The 17245-nt window shown below is 38.9% G+C and overlaps 1 protein-coding gene across 1 annotated transcript; it reads right to left on the minus strand.

Annotated features, from left to right (window-relative positions):
• Positions 1–4411: 4411 nt before the first annotated feature.
• Positions 4412–15439, minus strand: LOC145952700 (uncharacterized). Its single transcript, XM_083065626.1, has 2 exons — positions 15333–15439; positions 4412–13029 (listed from the first exon to the last, which is right to left on the minus strand). Exon 2 carries the CDS (start codon positions 12724–12726, stop codon positions 11497–11499), a length of 1230 nt encoding a protein of 409 aa, XP_082921752.1. The 5' UTR covers positions 12727–13029; positions 15333–15439; the 3' UTR covers positions 4412–11496.
• Between the last annotated feature and the right edge of the window lie 1806 nt (positions 15440–17245).

Below are 17245 nucleotides of genomic sequence, written 5' to 3' on the forward strand. Positions count from 1 at the left end.
GTGTGATATTATATTAGTGTATTACATAATCCTTAAAATAAATATTATTATCTATTTTTTCTTCTTCTGAATTATCTAACTTAAACTGATTGATAGAGACTAATTACATAATTTAATTTTTAGAAAGATAAAAATCATAGAAAATATTTTGCAGGGAATAAAACCAATCATTTATCTCATTATTTTTTTTTTATTTTTTAGATTTAAATATATTTTTAGTCCTTTAAATTTAAAATAAATTTATTTTTGATCCCTCAAATTTAAAACGTACTATTATTTTTAGTCTTTGTAATTTTTAAAAGTCTTGCTTTAATCCCTCAAGTCGTTAATAACATATTTAAAATGAAAAATTAAAACAGTTATATAATATCAGTTGGTTTAATGTGATGTTTTCATTAACAAGGATAATAATATATATAGATTTTATACGTCAATATTTTACAGATTTCCATGACAAAAATTTGAGTATAAGAACTAAAATAATATTTTTTTGAAATTACAAAGACTAAAAATAATAATTTTAAATTTGAGGAACTAAAATCAAAATTACCTTAAATTTGAGAGACTAAAAACATATTTAAACATTTTTTTTACCTTTTTATTAATGTATAAAAAACACAAATTTTCCTTTTTAGGACGTTAGTTACTTTTAAGCAAACATGAATATTAGGCATATAGACCAAAAAACAATACCAAGAGTAGAACAATCAGATAATGCTTTTTAAAAAAATGTTCAATAAAATGAAATTCTTAATTTAACGCGACAGAGAAAAATAAAATTTTGTAATCTAGGATGATAAAATTTTGAGATTTTGTATTGTAATTATCTCTTTAATTCCTTCTTAACTCATAGTAAGTTCGACTAATTTCAGGTGTGTAGGTTCTGAGTATTATTGGGCAGGTGCATCAAATCAATGGTTCCTATGATTTTATGTAAGACAACCCTTTCTATGATTTTATGTAACAAAATTAAAAATGTTTCGGTATGTTCCCGCCACTAGTGTGCTAACACAAATGTGGGGTCACCTTCTCCAAGAAGTGTATCTAAACTTCATAATTTTAAGACTCACATATAGGGTTAATGAAAATTATTAGTTGATGTAAAAATATTTAAAAGAAATAGCAAGATAGAAAGTAAAATATTACTCTATCACTACCACTATATTTTTATCATTAAAGAACTATAAAAAGTTATAAAAAAAAATATAAAAATAGACATTAATAATTTTTATTGATGTCTCCAAAAACTAAAGTGATACATCTTTATAATCTATAAAGAATGATTCTATAAGTAAAATAATATCTAAATTAAAGAAGATAATATCCTAATATTTCAAACTCATTCGATATAATTTTTCAACTATTTAACTTTTTTTTTTTTTTTTTACTTAAAGCTCATCCTAACATTAATAATTGAGTTCCAAATATAATTAAGAAGTTCAGTGTTCACATATGCATATTTCGATAATTCTCTTTAAGGATTTTAACACAATCTGTCAGGATCATGAATTATTCTCCATATATGCTTACTGAGTAAAGACACATCAAGGATTTCCACCAAATGAACAGTCTAATTTGTTTAACTTTGTTATTAAAATTATTTTGTATCTAACAAAACATTTTTTTTATCGGTAGTGTGCAAAAAATCCAAATTGATCCGAACCGTTCCATAACCGATCCGATCCATAATAAAAAATTCGATCCATTTTAAAAAAAAAATTTAACTGGTCCACTTTATAAAATCAATTCAGTTATTCGATCCATTTTTACAAAGTGAATCAGTTCAGTTCGGTTCGATTTTCTAAAAAAACGATCCATATATGAATAAAAAATGGATAACTGTACCGTATCAAACCGATCCAATTTTAAAAAAAAATTGATCCATATTTTAAAAGATTCAAACCGATCCACTTTATAAAAAAAGATTGGTTAACTGATCCATTTTATAAAACGGTTTGATTCAGTTTGATTTAAATTTTTCATAAAACCGATGCATAAACATCCCTAACTAATTCCAACAATATATATGTAGAGTTTTCAAAATCCTTATACTATCGACTTAAGTTTAATTAGGTAAAATAAGTTTTTAAACCATGTAAATAAAGCTAAATTTAGTTTTCATCCTTCAAAAGAATTTGTTAGTGTTGATCCTTTTGAATTTTAACTCAATTCATTCATCTCGAGTCCACCTTTTAACCACATATTTTATCAAAAGGCTTTTAGCATAATACCATTCCCCTATTCTATATATAGTCTAGTCTATGGTATCCAATTTATTTTACTTTTTAATTCTTATACTTAAAAAACAAAAATCAATTTTAGATTTTATATAAACATTTTCAATTTCATTTTGATTCTTGCCATTAAAAAATATTGTTAGCTAACACTAACATGACGTTAACATGTATTACATTTTATCTTTTAATTCCTATTAAAGACTAAAGCATAAATAAATGTTTATATAATTGCATGAATATTCAAGCATTTGATTCAACATGATTAAAATAACTAAAATAATGCAACAAGGTTTTGATACATCATATATCCAAACATTTTATAAAGATAAAAACGATACAACAAATTTTCATCACTATATGTATAGTAATGTCAATACAAATTGTTACTCATAAGTCAGAAGTTATTTTGTATTATCCTAAAAACATGTTTAAACTTTGTACAAATATAAGTATCAAAACATAAATATAGTACAAGTATAGAAAATAAAATTTAAAGTGTAACACACAGTAGCGACAACACATTAGTAGAATATTAATAGCATATATTTATACACTCATATATTTGCAGCAACAATTTAAAATTAAAAATTTGTATTTATGTTATTTAAAGGAACAACATAATAATTCAAGAGAGTAAACAAACATCTTATAAAACTTCATAAGAAACATATATTTTAACCCCCACACAATGAGTTTAAAAATCCAAATAATAAAAATTAACAAACTAATGTCCTAAACTAACTAGAAAGAAATAAATGATTTTTACATTGCTCTAACCTACTTGTTTTTATCACATTTAACTTTAATTTAATAAGACTTTCATCTTAATGAATGTCTTGAGATATATGCACATTTACACGTATATAGATAGATAAATAAATTTCAAGATTAAAAATATAAATTACAAATAATAACATATTTAGAGCATGTTTGTTTTATAATTGACAAGCTTCAAACGTACGTTGAATTCAAAATTAAAAGATTTTATGAATTAAGTTAAACGAACTTTAAAAAGTGTGCTGATATTAAAACAAACACACACTTAATCGGTTATAAACTTAAGTTTAATACACATTATAGAACATCATTATATCTCTTGTCATTTAATCACATGATAAGACATGATATTTATTTAGTCTTTTTATTTTTTTCATATTGCTTTGGTTACACACATCACACTTAAATTAGATAGAAAAAGAGCATGAAGATAAAGGAAGAGAAAAGGAAGAGTTTAGAGTTAAAATAGAGAAGCAAAATGAAAAAAAAAAAAAAAAAAAAAAAAACTCTAAATAAAACATTATAAATTTCTCAAAATGATGAGATGTATTTACAATCCTTCAATAATTTACAAGTTTTTATTTTATTTTACTTTTTATTTTTTAATGATTCAAGCTGATATAAGTTCTAATTTATTTGTACATAAATTTTATTTAATTATTACTGGAGCTCTTTGCCCTTCTTTCAAAAAAAAAAAAAAAAAAAAAAAAAAGCTCAACCGTTGCTCGCCATTGTTTGTAGTAATATTCATTCTTTTATTTTAGAAATGCAGTCAAGACTTCTTTATTTTTTTCTAGATGTAAATCGTGTGTGAACTAATTTCATGCTTAATTTTTTTTATATATATATATAAATGGAGATGTTCATATTTATAGTTTTATTATGTTTTACTTCTTTTTTACAATAAAATATAATTTCTTATGTTTTGCTCCATATTGAATGTTATGCTGAAACTTAACATTACATGTAGTGATTTTTGTTTTTTTTTTACAAATAAGCATCTCGTATATATATATATATATATATATATATATATATATATATATATATATATATATATATATATAAAAATAAGCATCTCATACATTGGATATAGATAAAATGATAAAAAAAATATGTATATATAAATTTAAAAAACACTCAAGATAATATTAGTTTTTTTTTTATCTATTGAGAAGAGATTGTTCTCTGGTAATTAAAATATAAAAATACAGACAATTGAAATTGTTATTCTATAAAATCTCAAAATTTATTTTTTACAATTAGTAATTTTTTTTTGAGGAAAAATGCTTTGAAATTATTACATTGGGTATATATATATATATATATATATATATATATATATATATATATATATATATATATATATATATATATATATATAAAATTATGTCAATAATAAATTATTTTTTTTTGCTATCTCTCTATTTTTTTCTCTCTCTTTTTTTTAATCTCTTTCTTTAATGTATAAAAATTATACAAACACAATTTTCCCTTTTAGGATATGAGTTACTTTTAAGTAAACATGAGTAGAGAAGATAAGTAAATCCGTACTCGTGGATAATACTCGAATCTGTCCCAGTTTTGACGGAGAATATTCGATTTAATCGGATACGAATATAGATAATATCTGATTTATTGAATTATACATATCCGCCTTGTACTTACTTTAAATTTCTAGAAACTTCATTTATTTTTTAAAATTTACTTAACAATTACATAATTCTTGAGCGAGTACAAAGCATATACAAGTATATCCAATGTTCGACGAAGACAAGAATAGAGATGAAAAATTTATACTCGTTAGATATAGAGACAGAACATGTATAGGGTACGTGTTCTTACCAGAATTTGACCGTAGGGGTAATCCGTCCAGTAAGATTAGCGAGCCTCCTCTGCTTGATGTATTGGTGCTCCAAGATGGGGGAGGTACCTGCAAAAGAGACTCCGATGCCAAAGTTAGGGTTTGCATGAATAATAGTCTCATATATATAATGTACGTACCTTAGGGTGGTTTAGGTTTGCCTTGGGCCTTGGGCCTGAGATAAGATATGTTATAGTATAATATATTGCAATATGATATGATATAGTTGAAGGGCGGATCTGGTCTGGGGCGAGATCCTCGAGTTCGGGTGTGATTTGCTCAAATACCGGGCTGACGTCGCGTAGCGTGCCCGGGGTTGTTTTGTATTGCTAATCCGGGCTCGGAGCCCGGGTGCGAAGTACGATTAGTACACTAGCCCCCCGAGCTCTGAAGGCCGTAGGCCGAGGAGCTAAGACCGGGCTCGCTAAGGGGGGAGTGGCTTTTGCGCATACACTGACTGAAGGTCTGCCACGTGTCGCAACTGTTTGTGTCCTGGAGACGTTTGAGTGACACATTAAGGGCAGTGACGGTTGTGTAATGATGGTTTTGCAATAAATGTGTCGTTAGGTGTGCCCTTCGCCCGACACGTGTCGCGTCGGTTTTGAATTTTGGGGGAAAGCTTTTTCTTTTCTTTTACTCGCGTCTTTTCGTCTTTACTCTTTGCTTTCCTTCTGATTTCTCGAGTACGAGAGAGTTTTTCTTGGTTTCTTGCTTCCTTTCGTCACCCTTCTCCTTTGTGCTTCCGTCGTTGTTTCCGGTGACCCCTTTCTCGTTAGGGTTATTTTTTGAGGAGGAGTACCAGGTACTTCCTTTTTATTCGTTTCTTCTCTCTTTTTTCTCGGGACCTTTCTGGGTGTTACTCTCTTTTTTCTTTATGGCTGGTGGAAGTGGTGCCGGATCTTCTGCGCCTGTCGGGGGCAAGGTGCGTGGCAAGGCGGTGGCCGCCGGAAGGGTCACTGTTGAGAAGAAAGACCCGCCGCCGCCTAGAGGCCCGGAGCCAAGCGTTCCTGGTTACGACTGGGTTAAACGCGAGGTGGCTGAGGTTCAGAGCATTTTTCGCTCTTTCCTTGAAGTAAATGCGTTTCAGAGAACGCATAGGGTTTGCGATTCTTCCATCTCCCATATGATTCGGTTGGAGCCCTGTCAGGCCGATGAGGGCGTGTACATGGGGAGGTCTACTGATCCCCCCCCCATTTCTACGTGTATCAATGTTTTTTTAGGGATTTGGGTATCTGTCTTCCCTTCACTCAACTTGAGTGTGAGTTTTTGAATTTTATCAACTTGGCTCCTTGCCAGTTGCATCCCAATAGTTGGGGTTTTTTGAGGGCTTTTCAGGTCCTGTGTACAGTTCTGGGTATAGAGGTGTCCCTTCGCGTCTTTCTTCATTTTTATCAGTTGAAGATGGGCGCTCTGCCTTACGGTATTCTGTCTTTGAGCGGGAGTAGGGATGGGGGTTTGTTTACTCCCTACTCCCAATTGTATAAAAATTTCAAGTTCGAGTTTTTCCGGGTCGCCCTTGTGGGTGTTGACCCTTTGAAAGATGAGGTGTTCTACTTTGGCAGTTTGTCGAGGTTTCCGTTTTATTGGTGTCCCAAGCCGTCTAGGTTTCACGGTTTGGGGGATCTGAAGGTGACAGCCACGGAGGCGGCCGCCATTAAAAATCTTGCCGCACTCCCTCATCCGTTGGATTGCAAGCTTGTTTTGTCGCTTGCAAATTTGCCTTACAGGGAGAGGGGCCTAGAGAGTGAGTATTACGCGTTCTGGTTGGTTATTGGGGCTTGTGTGGTTGCTTCTTATTGATGTGCTTTGCTTTCTTTTCTGCAGGCATTATGGGGAGAAACTTGTGGCGTTAGCTTAAGCATCGCTACAATGTTGCTGAGCTCGAGGTTCCCGAGCCTCCGGAGGAGGATGCCACCCCCTTGAAGACCCATCGGAAGAGGAAAAGGGGGGAGAAGGAAGTCGGAGGGACCTCCGCCCCTTGCGATGCCGAGGAGGCAACTTCCAGGGTTGTGGATGCGGTGGATCTCACCGAGAGTCCTCCGGCTACGGAGGCTTCTCCGGTGGTTATGGGGGAGGTGGCGCAGAGTGTTGGGCCTGCTGCGCAGGACGCCGAGGTAAGTATTATGTCTATTTACCCGCATTTTCCGTATTAGCTTCGTTTTAGCTTGTTGAGACGGTACGAATTCCCTTGTAGGGCGGGGCTGGCGTTGCCGAGGTGGAGTCCCGGGCTGCCGGGCAAGCTGCCCGAGTTGCCAAGGTGGTGAGTATTGTCTTTCCCGGACGTTCCCTTTATTTTTTGTTATGTTGTCCGGCTGTCCGACCTGGGTGATTTTTTGCAGGCAGGAAATGTCGCTGAGCCTGGGGTGCAGGCGGGGAATGCTGCTGAGCCTGAGGTGCAGGCTGCCGGGCTGGTCACCCATGCTGCTGAGGTAAGTTTTGTCTTCTTGTTTTCGTGCTTTCGTATGTCACGTTGTTTATTTTTTGACGTGGGATTTGTTTTTTGCAGGCGGGGCCGGGGGTCCCTAAAGTGGATTCTTTGGGTGTTGAGCAGGGAGCGCCGTCCTCTGCAGCAGATTCAGCGCCGTAGGCGGGCTCGTCGCATGGGCCTGCCCGGACCCAATACCTATCCCATCATTTTGGGAATGGGATGGATAAGGTGCTGCTAGATCACGTGAGTGCCTCCGCTGACATGGATTCGTTGTGGAGCGCGAGGGTGACTGCAGAGAGGTTCTTCCCTCAGGAATCGCTGAGCTTCGAGGACCGAGGATTGATTGACAGGGTCGGTCCTGAGGACAGTTTCGATGCTGCCCAGGTCATGCTACAGAGGGTGATGGGCATAATGAGCCATTGGAAGCCCAAGTGGGGTCAGCAGCGAGAAGACCTGGCCAAGCAGCAGCAGGAGCTGGCTAAGCAGCAACAAGATCTGGCTAAGGTGAGAGGCCGACTCCAACCGTGGAAAGAGGCGAATAAGATCCTGAGGGAGGATAACAAGGCTCTTAGCGCGGCCCTTGATGAGGCGAAGCGGCGGGAGGCCGAGCTTCGGACTGTGCGTAGTGACCTTGCGCGGGTGCAAAAGTCTCTTGAGATTGCGTTACGATCTAATGAGACTTATGCTTCTCAGGTGGGGGAGCTGCAGGAGCTCGCTGCTTTCTCCCGGGCGCGGGCCCACTCTCTGGAGGATGAGGTGACGTCCTCCCGTGACCAGGTGCGGACCCTGGAGGATGTTGTAACCTCTCTCAAGGGGGAGTTGGCGGCGGCGGCTGAGGAGCGTCTCCGCAGTGAGGTCGTTTTGGGCGGCCGGGAGGACGAGATTACTGCCCTGAGGATAGAGCTCGCGGAGCTGGCAGCGGGGAAGGCAGCCGTGGAAGGGCGGCTCACCGAGGTGGAGTGCTCCGTCGTGGTGGAGCATAAGAGGGGCTTTCAGAAGGCTGCTCGTCAGGCACGGCTTCTTGCTCCCGGGTTCGACTTTTCTTCCATGCATGTGGAGAAGGTGGTCCGCTTTGGGAGGCTAGTTCAGGAGGACGATGTGAACGACAGTTCTAGTGAAAATGCCTCCGCCTAGGCTGTCTTTGTAATTTTTGTTTCCTTTTTCTTTGTTTCATGTGCCGAACTGGTTGTAAATTTGAATTTATATATCTATGTGTTTTTCTTCCTTCGCGGCTGCGTTTGACTTTTCGACACTTGTGTGTTCTAAGGCATCTGGTGTGCTATGGGCTTGTCTTGTGTTTTACTTGTTTGTTTGTTTTTAGGCCTTCGCTTGGCGTCTGTTGTGACTTTTTTGTGCATGGTGGTGTCTTTGCCTTGCGTTGGCCGGGTCGGGGTTAGAGATCGACCTTGGCTTTAAGTGAAGCGGGTTGGTGATGGCTCTAGTCTTGGCCTTAGGTGCACTTATGGCTTGTATTCCTTTTGTAAATTTGAGTGGGGCGACTTCATTAAGGTTCATATCCGACCTTTGACGTGATCGTCAGGGTTCACACTTGATTTCCGCTTTACTTGCTTGAGGTTCGCCTTCGACCTCGTATTTGTGTAAACGGACTTGACCGCTCACGAAGGTTCTAAGGTCCGTGCTGACCTCGGTTTTGGTTTATGCTCGACTTGGGAATGGGGCGTATCGCAACTTGGGCTTGGATTTGAGTGGATGATTCAGTTATGGTTCGAACTCGACCTTAGGTGATGATATTGGGGTTCATATTCGACCCCAGAGTGACATGTTTGAGGTCCGTATCCGACCTCGAATTTTCATGCTTGAGGTTTGTACTTCGACCTCGGTGTGAGGTGAGCGATATAATGAAGGTTCGAATTCGACCTTTAGGTGGGGATATTGAGGCTCGTGCTCGGCTCCGGGTTATGTGTTGGGGGTTCGCATTTGTCCTCACTTTGTGGTGAACTGGTTAACGGAGGTTCGACTCCATCCTTTAAGTGGGGATATTGAGGTTCGTACTCGACCTCAAACTCAGGTGGGTGAAAGTGCGGACTCGACTTTTTACGAAGGCGTCGAGGTTTGTTGTCGACCTCGGCCTCGGGTTCTTCAAGCAAACTGATTTGGTTATGGTTCGGACTCGACCTTAGGTAAGAATACTGAGGTTCATACTCGACCCCGATTTTACATGTTTGATTTGACTAGGGTTTGTGAGCGATTGGATTAAGGTTCGCATTCGTCCTTGAATGGGAATACCGGGGTTCGTATTGGACCTCGGATTTGCGTGTTCAGACTTTTTACGAAGGCATCGAGGTTTGTACTTGGTCCTTAACGAGAGTGTCGGGGTTCATGTCCGACCTCGGGTTAACGTGTTTGATTTAAGGTTCATATTCGACCTTGAATGAGAATACCGGGTTCGTACACGACCTCGAATTTACGCGAATGATTGAGATAAGGTTCGTACTCGACCTTTAACGAGGGTACCGGGGTTCGTGCTCGACCTCGGATTTGCGCGAATGGTTGGATTAAGGTTCGTACTCGACCTTCAACGAGAATACCGGGGTTCGTGCTCGACCTCGGATTTGCGCGAATGATTGAGTTAAGGTTCGTACTCGACCTTTAACGAGAATACCCGGGTTCGTGCTCGACCTCGGATTTGCGCGAATGATTGGATTAAGGTTCGTACTCGACCTTCAACGAGAATACCGGGGTTCGTGCTCGACCTCGGATTTACGCGAATGATTGAGTTAAGGTTCGTACTCGACCTTTAACGAGAATACCGGGGTTCGTGCTCGACCTCGGATTTGCGCGAATGATTGGATTAAGGTTCGTACTTGACCTTCAACAAGAATACCGGGGTTCGTGCTCGACCTCGGATTTGCGCGAATGGTGGTGGTTCAATTTCGATTTTTACAGTAGGTAAGAAAGCAGTAGTTAAGGAAGCAATAGGTGAGCAAAATGAAGAATGTTATTAAATGATTCTGCGTGCCTCATTAAAAACCTTCTCAGTTTGGGACTGAGGCGGGAAAAGAGTGCACGATTTCGTTTGTACTAATGGGGTAACGAAATCTAATGGGGAGCGGTGGAGGGACTCCCCTTGCTTTCCTTGCCGGATGAGGAGATCCTCAGGCTTTCGGCGTAGCATTGCCGAGCTGTCTTCTGGTTTGCTCTGACGGAGATAATCTTTCCATCATTCCCTGGGAACTTCATGGTGAGGTGAGGAGTGGATACCACCGCACCGAGGTGGTTTAGGGTCGGCCTCCCGATGATGATGTTGTAGGAGGTGTGGCCTCCACGAGGAGGTATCGAACCATGATCCTCCTTGTATCCGGAGGTGTTCCGAAGGTTGTCAACAGGTCCACGTATCCGCGGGTGTGGACCCGTTTGCTGGCAAAGCCAACTAGGGGCTCTGTGTGTGGCTGGATTAGAGAATGGGGGACGTCGAGCCTGAGGAATGTTGGCCAGTACAGGACGTCGGCCGAGCTCCCTTGGTCGATGAGTGTCTTTTGTACTTCCCAGTTGGCGATCTCTACCACGATGACCATGGGGTCATCTTGGTTAGGGCTGATTCCCGCATAGTCCTCATCGGAAAATGAGATCGGTGGCGAGCTCTTGTGCGAGATCGAGGCGGTGGAGTGGGCGTAGTTGATGCTTCGAAGGTGTCTTTTCTGGGCCGAGCTGTTGGCGCCTCCTCCAGCGAAGCCGCCTGCGATTGTGTTGATTATTCCCCACAAGGGGGCTGAGTCTGTCTCCTGACTTATTTTGGCCTGTACCGCGCCATTAGCATTTTGATGGGACCCTGTGGGTAAGTCTGTGCGAGCTCCTGACCCGCGGCCTCTCCCGCGGCCTCTCCCGCATCCCCGGCCTCCAAAGCCACCTCGGGAACCTGGCTGTCGCTGGATGTAGTGGCCGAGGTGGCCTGCCTGGATGAGTTCTTCGATGCAGTCCCGGAGCGTGCGGCACTCATCAGTGGTGTGGCCGTAGTTCCTGTGGTACCGGCAGTGTTTGGACTTATCGGCGCTGTTGGGGGTGTGGTCGGGTGGTGGAAGGGCTAGTAGGTTATTGTTACTGGCTTCTTCCAGGATGTGGACTCTCGGGGCGTTTAGGGGAGTGTAGAAGTCATACATCCCGCTTCTGTTGGCTCTAGCCGGCTTCTTGAATTGGCTGTCATTATTGACTTTTACCTTATCTTTGTGGCCCTATTCCAGTTTTGCGGGGCCCTTCCCGCGAACTTGGTCGTGGAAGGCCGATTGCTCTTCCATCTGAATGTAGCCGGCGGCGCGGGCACGCAGTTCATCCATGTCGCGGGGGGCGTCGCGGCATAGGCTGTCGACGAACGATCCGGGTTTCAGTGCCATGAGCATGGCGTGCAGGGCGACCTCCGGGTTTAGATTCCGGATCCGAACCGAGATGTTGGAGAAGCGCTCCATGAAAGCTCGCAGAGATTCATCGTCATTCTGCCTGAGGTTGGCCAAGGCGGCCGAGGTTGTGTGGTGAGGTCGGCTGGTGGCATATTGTGCCATGAATCGCCGCACCAAGGTGGCAAAGCTGTCGATGGATCCGGCTGGTAGTTGGGTGTACCAATGAAGCGCGGGTCCCTTGAGTGAGGTCGGAAAAACCCTACACAATATAGCGTCGCTGTTAGTGTAAAGGTTTACCTGAGTTGTGTACGAGTCTATATGCTCGTCGGGGTCCGTGGTGCCGTCGTAGCGGTCAAGGTGGAGGGGCTTCCACCCGCGGGGTAGTGGGGTCTCCATGATGCCATCCACAAAGGGATGACGGCGGAAGGGTTCTTGGCCCTCGGAGACGTGGGTGGGGGCCCTGCTGGTACCTTGCCCTGTTCTATGCGTTGATGCATGAGACTGGTGCGTGACAGGTCGTGAAGTCGGTGCCTTAGTCGTCGCTCGGGATTGGGAGGCTGAATGTGTCTCCTCCTCATGATCGTCACTGTCGTGCGGAGGTTGATTGGAGTGATGTCGAGGGAGCTGGGCGCGGATGCGCTCATTCTCGGCGCGTAACGCTGCAAGGTCTGCTTCATTAGCGGTTCGCATTGCTGCGAGGTCATTCTCATGCTGGGCACGCATGTTCTGGAGGTCGGCGTCGTGCTGTTGTCGCATCTGCTCGACTTGGTCGATCAGCCGCCTCAGGGTTGCAGCGTCGCTGTCCATGGTAGTTGAGTGGCTTGCGTCGTCTGCTGCTCGTCTGATGTGGCTTCTAGTAGAAACCATGCAGGTGGCCGATAAGAGTTGTCTTGATCGGCCCCACGGTGGGCGCCAAATGTTCTTACCGGAATTTGACCGTAGAGGTAATCCGTCCAGTAAGATCAACGAGCCTCCTCTGCTTGATGTATTGGTGCTCCAAGATGGGGGAGGTACCTGCAAAAGAGACTCCGATGCCAAAGTTAGGGTTTGCATGAATAATAGTCTCATATATATAATGTACGTACCTTAGGGTGGTTTAGGTTTGCCTTGGGCCTTGGGCCTGAGATAAGATATGTTATAGTATAATATATTGCAATATGATATGATATAGTTGAAGGGCGGATCTGGTCTGGGGCGAGATCCTCGGGTTCGGGTGTGATTTGCTCAAATATCGGGCTGACGTCGCGCAGCGCGTGCCCGGAGTTGTTTTGTATTGCTAATCCGGGTTCGGAGCCCGGGTGCGAAGTACGGTTAGTACAGTACGGAAATAAGAACAGGATACCGAAATTCATACTCATCCCATTATCATCCCTAAACATAAGATATTATGCATATAGAAAAAAAAATGAGGAGTAGAATAATCAGATAAGAATGTTTTTATTTTTCTTTTGAAAAAAAAAATGTTGAGTAAAGTGAAATTCTTAATTTCATGCGACGAATGAAAAATAAAATTTTATAATATAGGATAAGAAAATTGAGATTTTGTATTGTGATTATCGTTTTACTTCCATCTTCTTAATTCAAGCAACGTGTAAAAAAAATCTCTTTCATTTTTCAAATAAAATATAGTTTTAGCATTTCTCTATTTCACACCAAACAAAAGAACTTAATAATTTATTTTGCATTTCGAGCAAAGCAGGCTATATTTATACCTCTATAACATTGAATATAAAAAAATACATATTTTGTTAACTTTGATCTCCACTTTTTTTTTTAAAGATAATTATACCTTTGATTAATAATTTTATATATAATAATTACCACTTGACCTAATCTCACTCACCATAACTGCTCAAGTAAAATGGATAACCATTTACCACTATTATAACTAAAATACATCCTCCAGCTATATTCCATAGTCAACAAATAATTATTTAATATTGTAGCAACCTCGGTCGCGACGGGACGGCGAAAAATAAATTGAAAAAGAGGAGTCGCCACCAATGTTATTTTTTACGGAAAAACATTGGAAAAACCATAAAATAGAAAACAGTCTACGAAAACCAAATTTTGAGTTCGGGAGTCAATTACGTGTGAGGAAGGTATTAGCACCTCACAACGTTCGTCCTAAGACGATTACCTTTAATTAATTAAACTAATTATTTATAATTTATAAAAATATTTATCTCACTAAAATAATCAAATATATTTTATTTTTTTTTGGGCTCGACAAGATTTAATTCTTGCTCCTACGTATCTTCATGTGCAATGAAGAATCAGAGTTACGTAGTTCTTTGTGGAAAATTGGTGTTGACGTTTTTTAATTAAATATTATTTTAGTGAAATATAGGATTCTTGAACCGTCACAGCTCATTCATCCTAAGAATATAGAATTGACTAAAGTGTACACCAAAATCAATTCAATAGAATTATAATTAAAATTATTGTTATAGATGTTATGATCTTAAAATTTCTTGGTAGAACATTTTTTATTTTTACTCTCACTTTTTGAAAAAAAATTTAAAGATAAGCTGTCACAACTTACTTTGAATTCCAAAGGTTAAAAAAGATGTCACATCTAATTAACCATTCCTTTAATAAAATTTTGATATAATAACTTCAAATATTTATATTGAATATTGTAATATTATATTTGATTTTTAATCATATTTTAAATTTAGTTTTTTTTTATGATAATAAGTTGTCACAACTTATATCCTTAAGTTCTAGGATTAAAGGAATGTCACATTCAAATAATCCTTTTTTATAGATATAATTTATACTAATATTAATAATAGAATATTACAACAATTATTATTATTGTTGTTGTGATTATTATAAATATCTAGCACCTTTATAAAAAGGGACAACTTAATCAAATAAAATCAATTAGACTAATTTTGTTAAAACAAGAAATAGATATCATCATCTAAGATTAAGGAATACCACATAAAAAAAATCTCCCTTTTTAAAGGAGATAGATATTATATAAAAAAATAAATCATTATTTCTATTATTATTATTATTATAATAGTAACTATTTCTATTATTACTAATATTATTTCAAACACTGCATTATCATTTTCAGCCATAGAGATACTAAAAATATTAATTAAATGTCAAACCCAAATTTTTATATAATTATTCATATCATTTTGATCCGACTAAAAAATTTGGAAGAAAAAAAAACTAAACGTATATGCTGGAGGCCTCACTGTTAGTTGACCATTAAAATCATTTGGTTGAATGACGTTGGATTTCTACTATCAACCGAAATTTGTTTGCAAATGAAAAAATCTCATTAGGCACCTTTTTTTGAAAAAGCTCATTAGGCACCTTACCTCCCCTTACACACGTCGAATCCGTGTGGAGAAATCACTGCCAACGCAGAGAAATATTTCAAAGCAATCAAATCATAGTCTACTCAAAAGGTAAAAGAAAAAAACAAAAAAAAACAAAATAAAAAAAAAATAAAAAAAAATAAAAAAATAAAAAAGAATCCAAAGTACTCAATTTAAAATCCAAACGAACTACTATGCGCTAACAAGCAAATAATAAGCGCACGAAAATGGTACATCCCAGTTTCACTAAATTTTTGATTCACAAAAAGAAGAAGCCTAAAAATCGCACAAACAGTGGAAAGCACGTTGAAGGAGAAAGCTAGATAATCATACCACGTCGCACGAAAGACGGGTCTCTTCTTCCCTGCTTAATGGTCTCTACCCCCGATTCCAGTCTTTTTCCTTTCTCCTGCTGCCGGTCCCCCTCTCAATCCTTCCTCCCCCCTTTTTTTTTTTCCTCTTTGTTTAGACATTTTGTTCTCTTTTTATGGCTCTCCCGCCCCCCGCTTTTGGCAACTGCCCTTTTGTTTTTTTCATTTTTTTCCTCTCTTTTATCAATTGTTTATAAGCACAGAAAATTTTTTCAAAGCTTTCGTGAAGTCTCCAACTGCTCCCTTTGATCTGTCTCTTTTTTTTTGCTACCAGCTTGCTAAGTTTGAAATTCTAAGAATTGTTTTACCGCATGGGGTCCCAAAACCAAGACTTTCTTACTAGTACCAAGACTTTGGCTTCATCTATTTGGCATTTTCTGAGTTTTTTTATTTAAAAAAAATTGGTGTTTACAGTTGCCCCTCTTTACTTACCTTTTTCCAAATGATATGAATAACACGAGTTTTCATATCATAGTAGTAAAAGATAAGTAAAGACTTAAACTCCAATTTTGTCTAAAACAAAAGTTGCATGTATTAGAGAAAAGATAATCACGATATTGTAGCATGAACTGGAGAATATAAGATCTAAAAGCAACAAAAATAGTAGACTCATGGTTCCAAACTGTTGGGAGTTAAGATCACGGGGGCTCGAATCACAAAAGAAGGTGAGCGCAGAGCTCGAAACATTAAAAGAATGAGCACCGAGGCTTAAAAGATTGATAGAGTGAGCATAGAGGCTTGAAAATTAAAAGAGTGAGCATAGGGGCTTGAAAGATTAATAGAAGCTTGAAAATTAAAAGAGTGAGCACGGGGCTCGGAAGAACGATAGAGGTTTGAAAATTAAAAGAGTGAGCACGGGGGCTCAAAAGATTGATAGAGGCTTGAAAATTAAAAGAATGAGCACGGGGCTCGAAAGATGGATAGAGGCTTGAAAATTAAAAGAGTGAGCGCGGGGGCTCGAAAGATTGATAGAGTGAGCATAGAGGCTTGAAGATTAAAAGAGTGAGCACAAAGACTCAAAAGATTGGTAGAGGCTTGAAAATTAAAAGAATGAGCACAGAGACTCAAAAGAATGATAGAGTGAGCACAGGGACTTAAGATAGAGTGAACACGGGGGCCCAAGCATTGATAAAATGAGCACAGGGGCTCGAAAGATTGAGAGTGAGTGCAGGGACTCGAAATATTGATAGAGGCTTGGAACTTTAAAAGAGTGAACATAGAGGCTTGAAAAGTAAAAGAGTGAGCACGGGGACTCAGACGATTGATAGAAGCTTGAAACATTAAAAGCGTGGACATAGAGGCTTGAAAAGTAAAAAAAGTGAGCACGGGGACTCGAAACATTAAGAATCGGGACAACAACCAAGTAAGTATAGGAAAATTCAAATTTAGAAATTGTAATAAACATTCAATCGGTTCATGATGTATGCATGACATGCAATGAAATGGTTTTAATGGAAAAATAATAACAAGATGAGTTTTGACCTTTCATCCCGTTATTATTATTATTATTATTATTATTATTTTTGCATCATTTTTCCAACCTTTGACCCCCTCACGAGCATGAGTGTTCAGACTGACCTTTTGTCAAATTATTGCGTCGCTAGATAAACTATCTTGTCTGATAGTACAATTCAAAATTGTCAACATTTGTAATCTTCTCAATAAAGTTAGCTAGGGATCTTTCATTTCTTTGTGACTCTTAGAATCAATCATCGTAATTGAGATATTTTAGCCTATTTTTGACTTTATTTATTGGTTTTTCTTGCATCGCATGTTGCACTTTTAGCATATAATAATGAAATAAACACACAAAAATGACAAATGGTGGGGAATATGGGCTTTTATTGCTTCAAGGAAGAAAGCACAAGTATATGA

This window comes from Cajanus cajan, chromosome 10 (assembly GCF_000230855.2).
Source record: "Cajanus cajan strain Asha chromosome 10, NIPB_CcT2T_4, whole genome shotgun sequence".
NCBI lineage: Eukaryota > Viridiplantae > Streptophyta > Magnoliopsida > Fabales > Fabaceae > Cajanus > Cajanus cajan.

Bases quoted from the DNA above. Each gene is read 5' to 3' on its own strand.
- LOC145952700 (XM_083065626.1), bottom strand. From the start codon at position 12,726: ATGAGACTATTATTCATGCAAACCCTAACTTTGGCATCGGAGTCTCTT.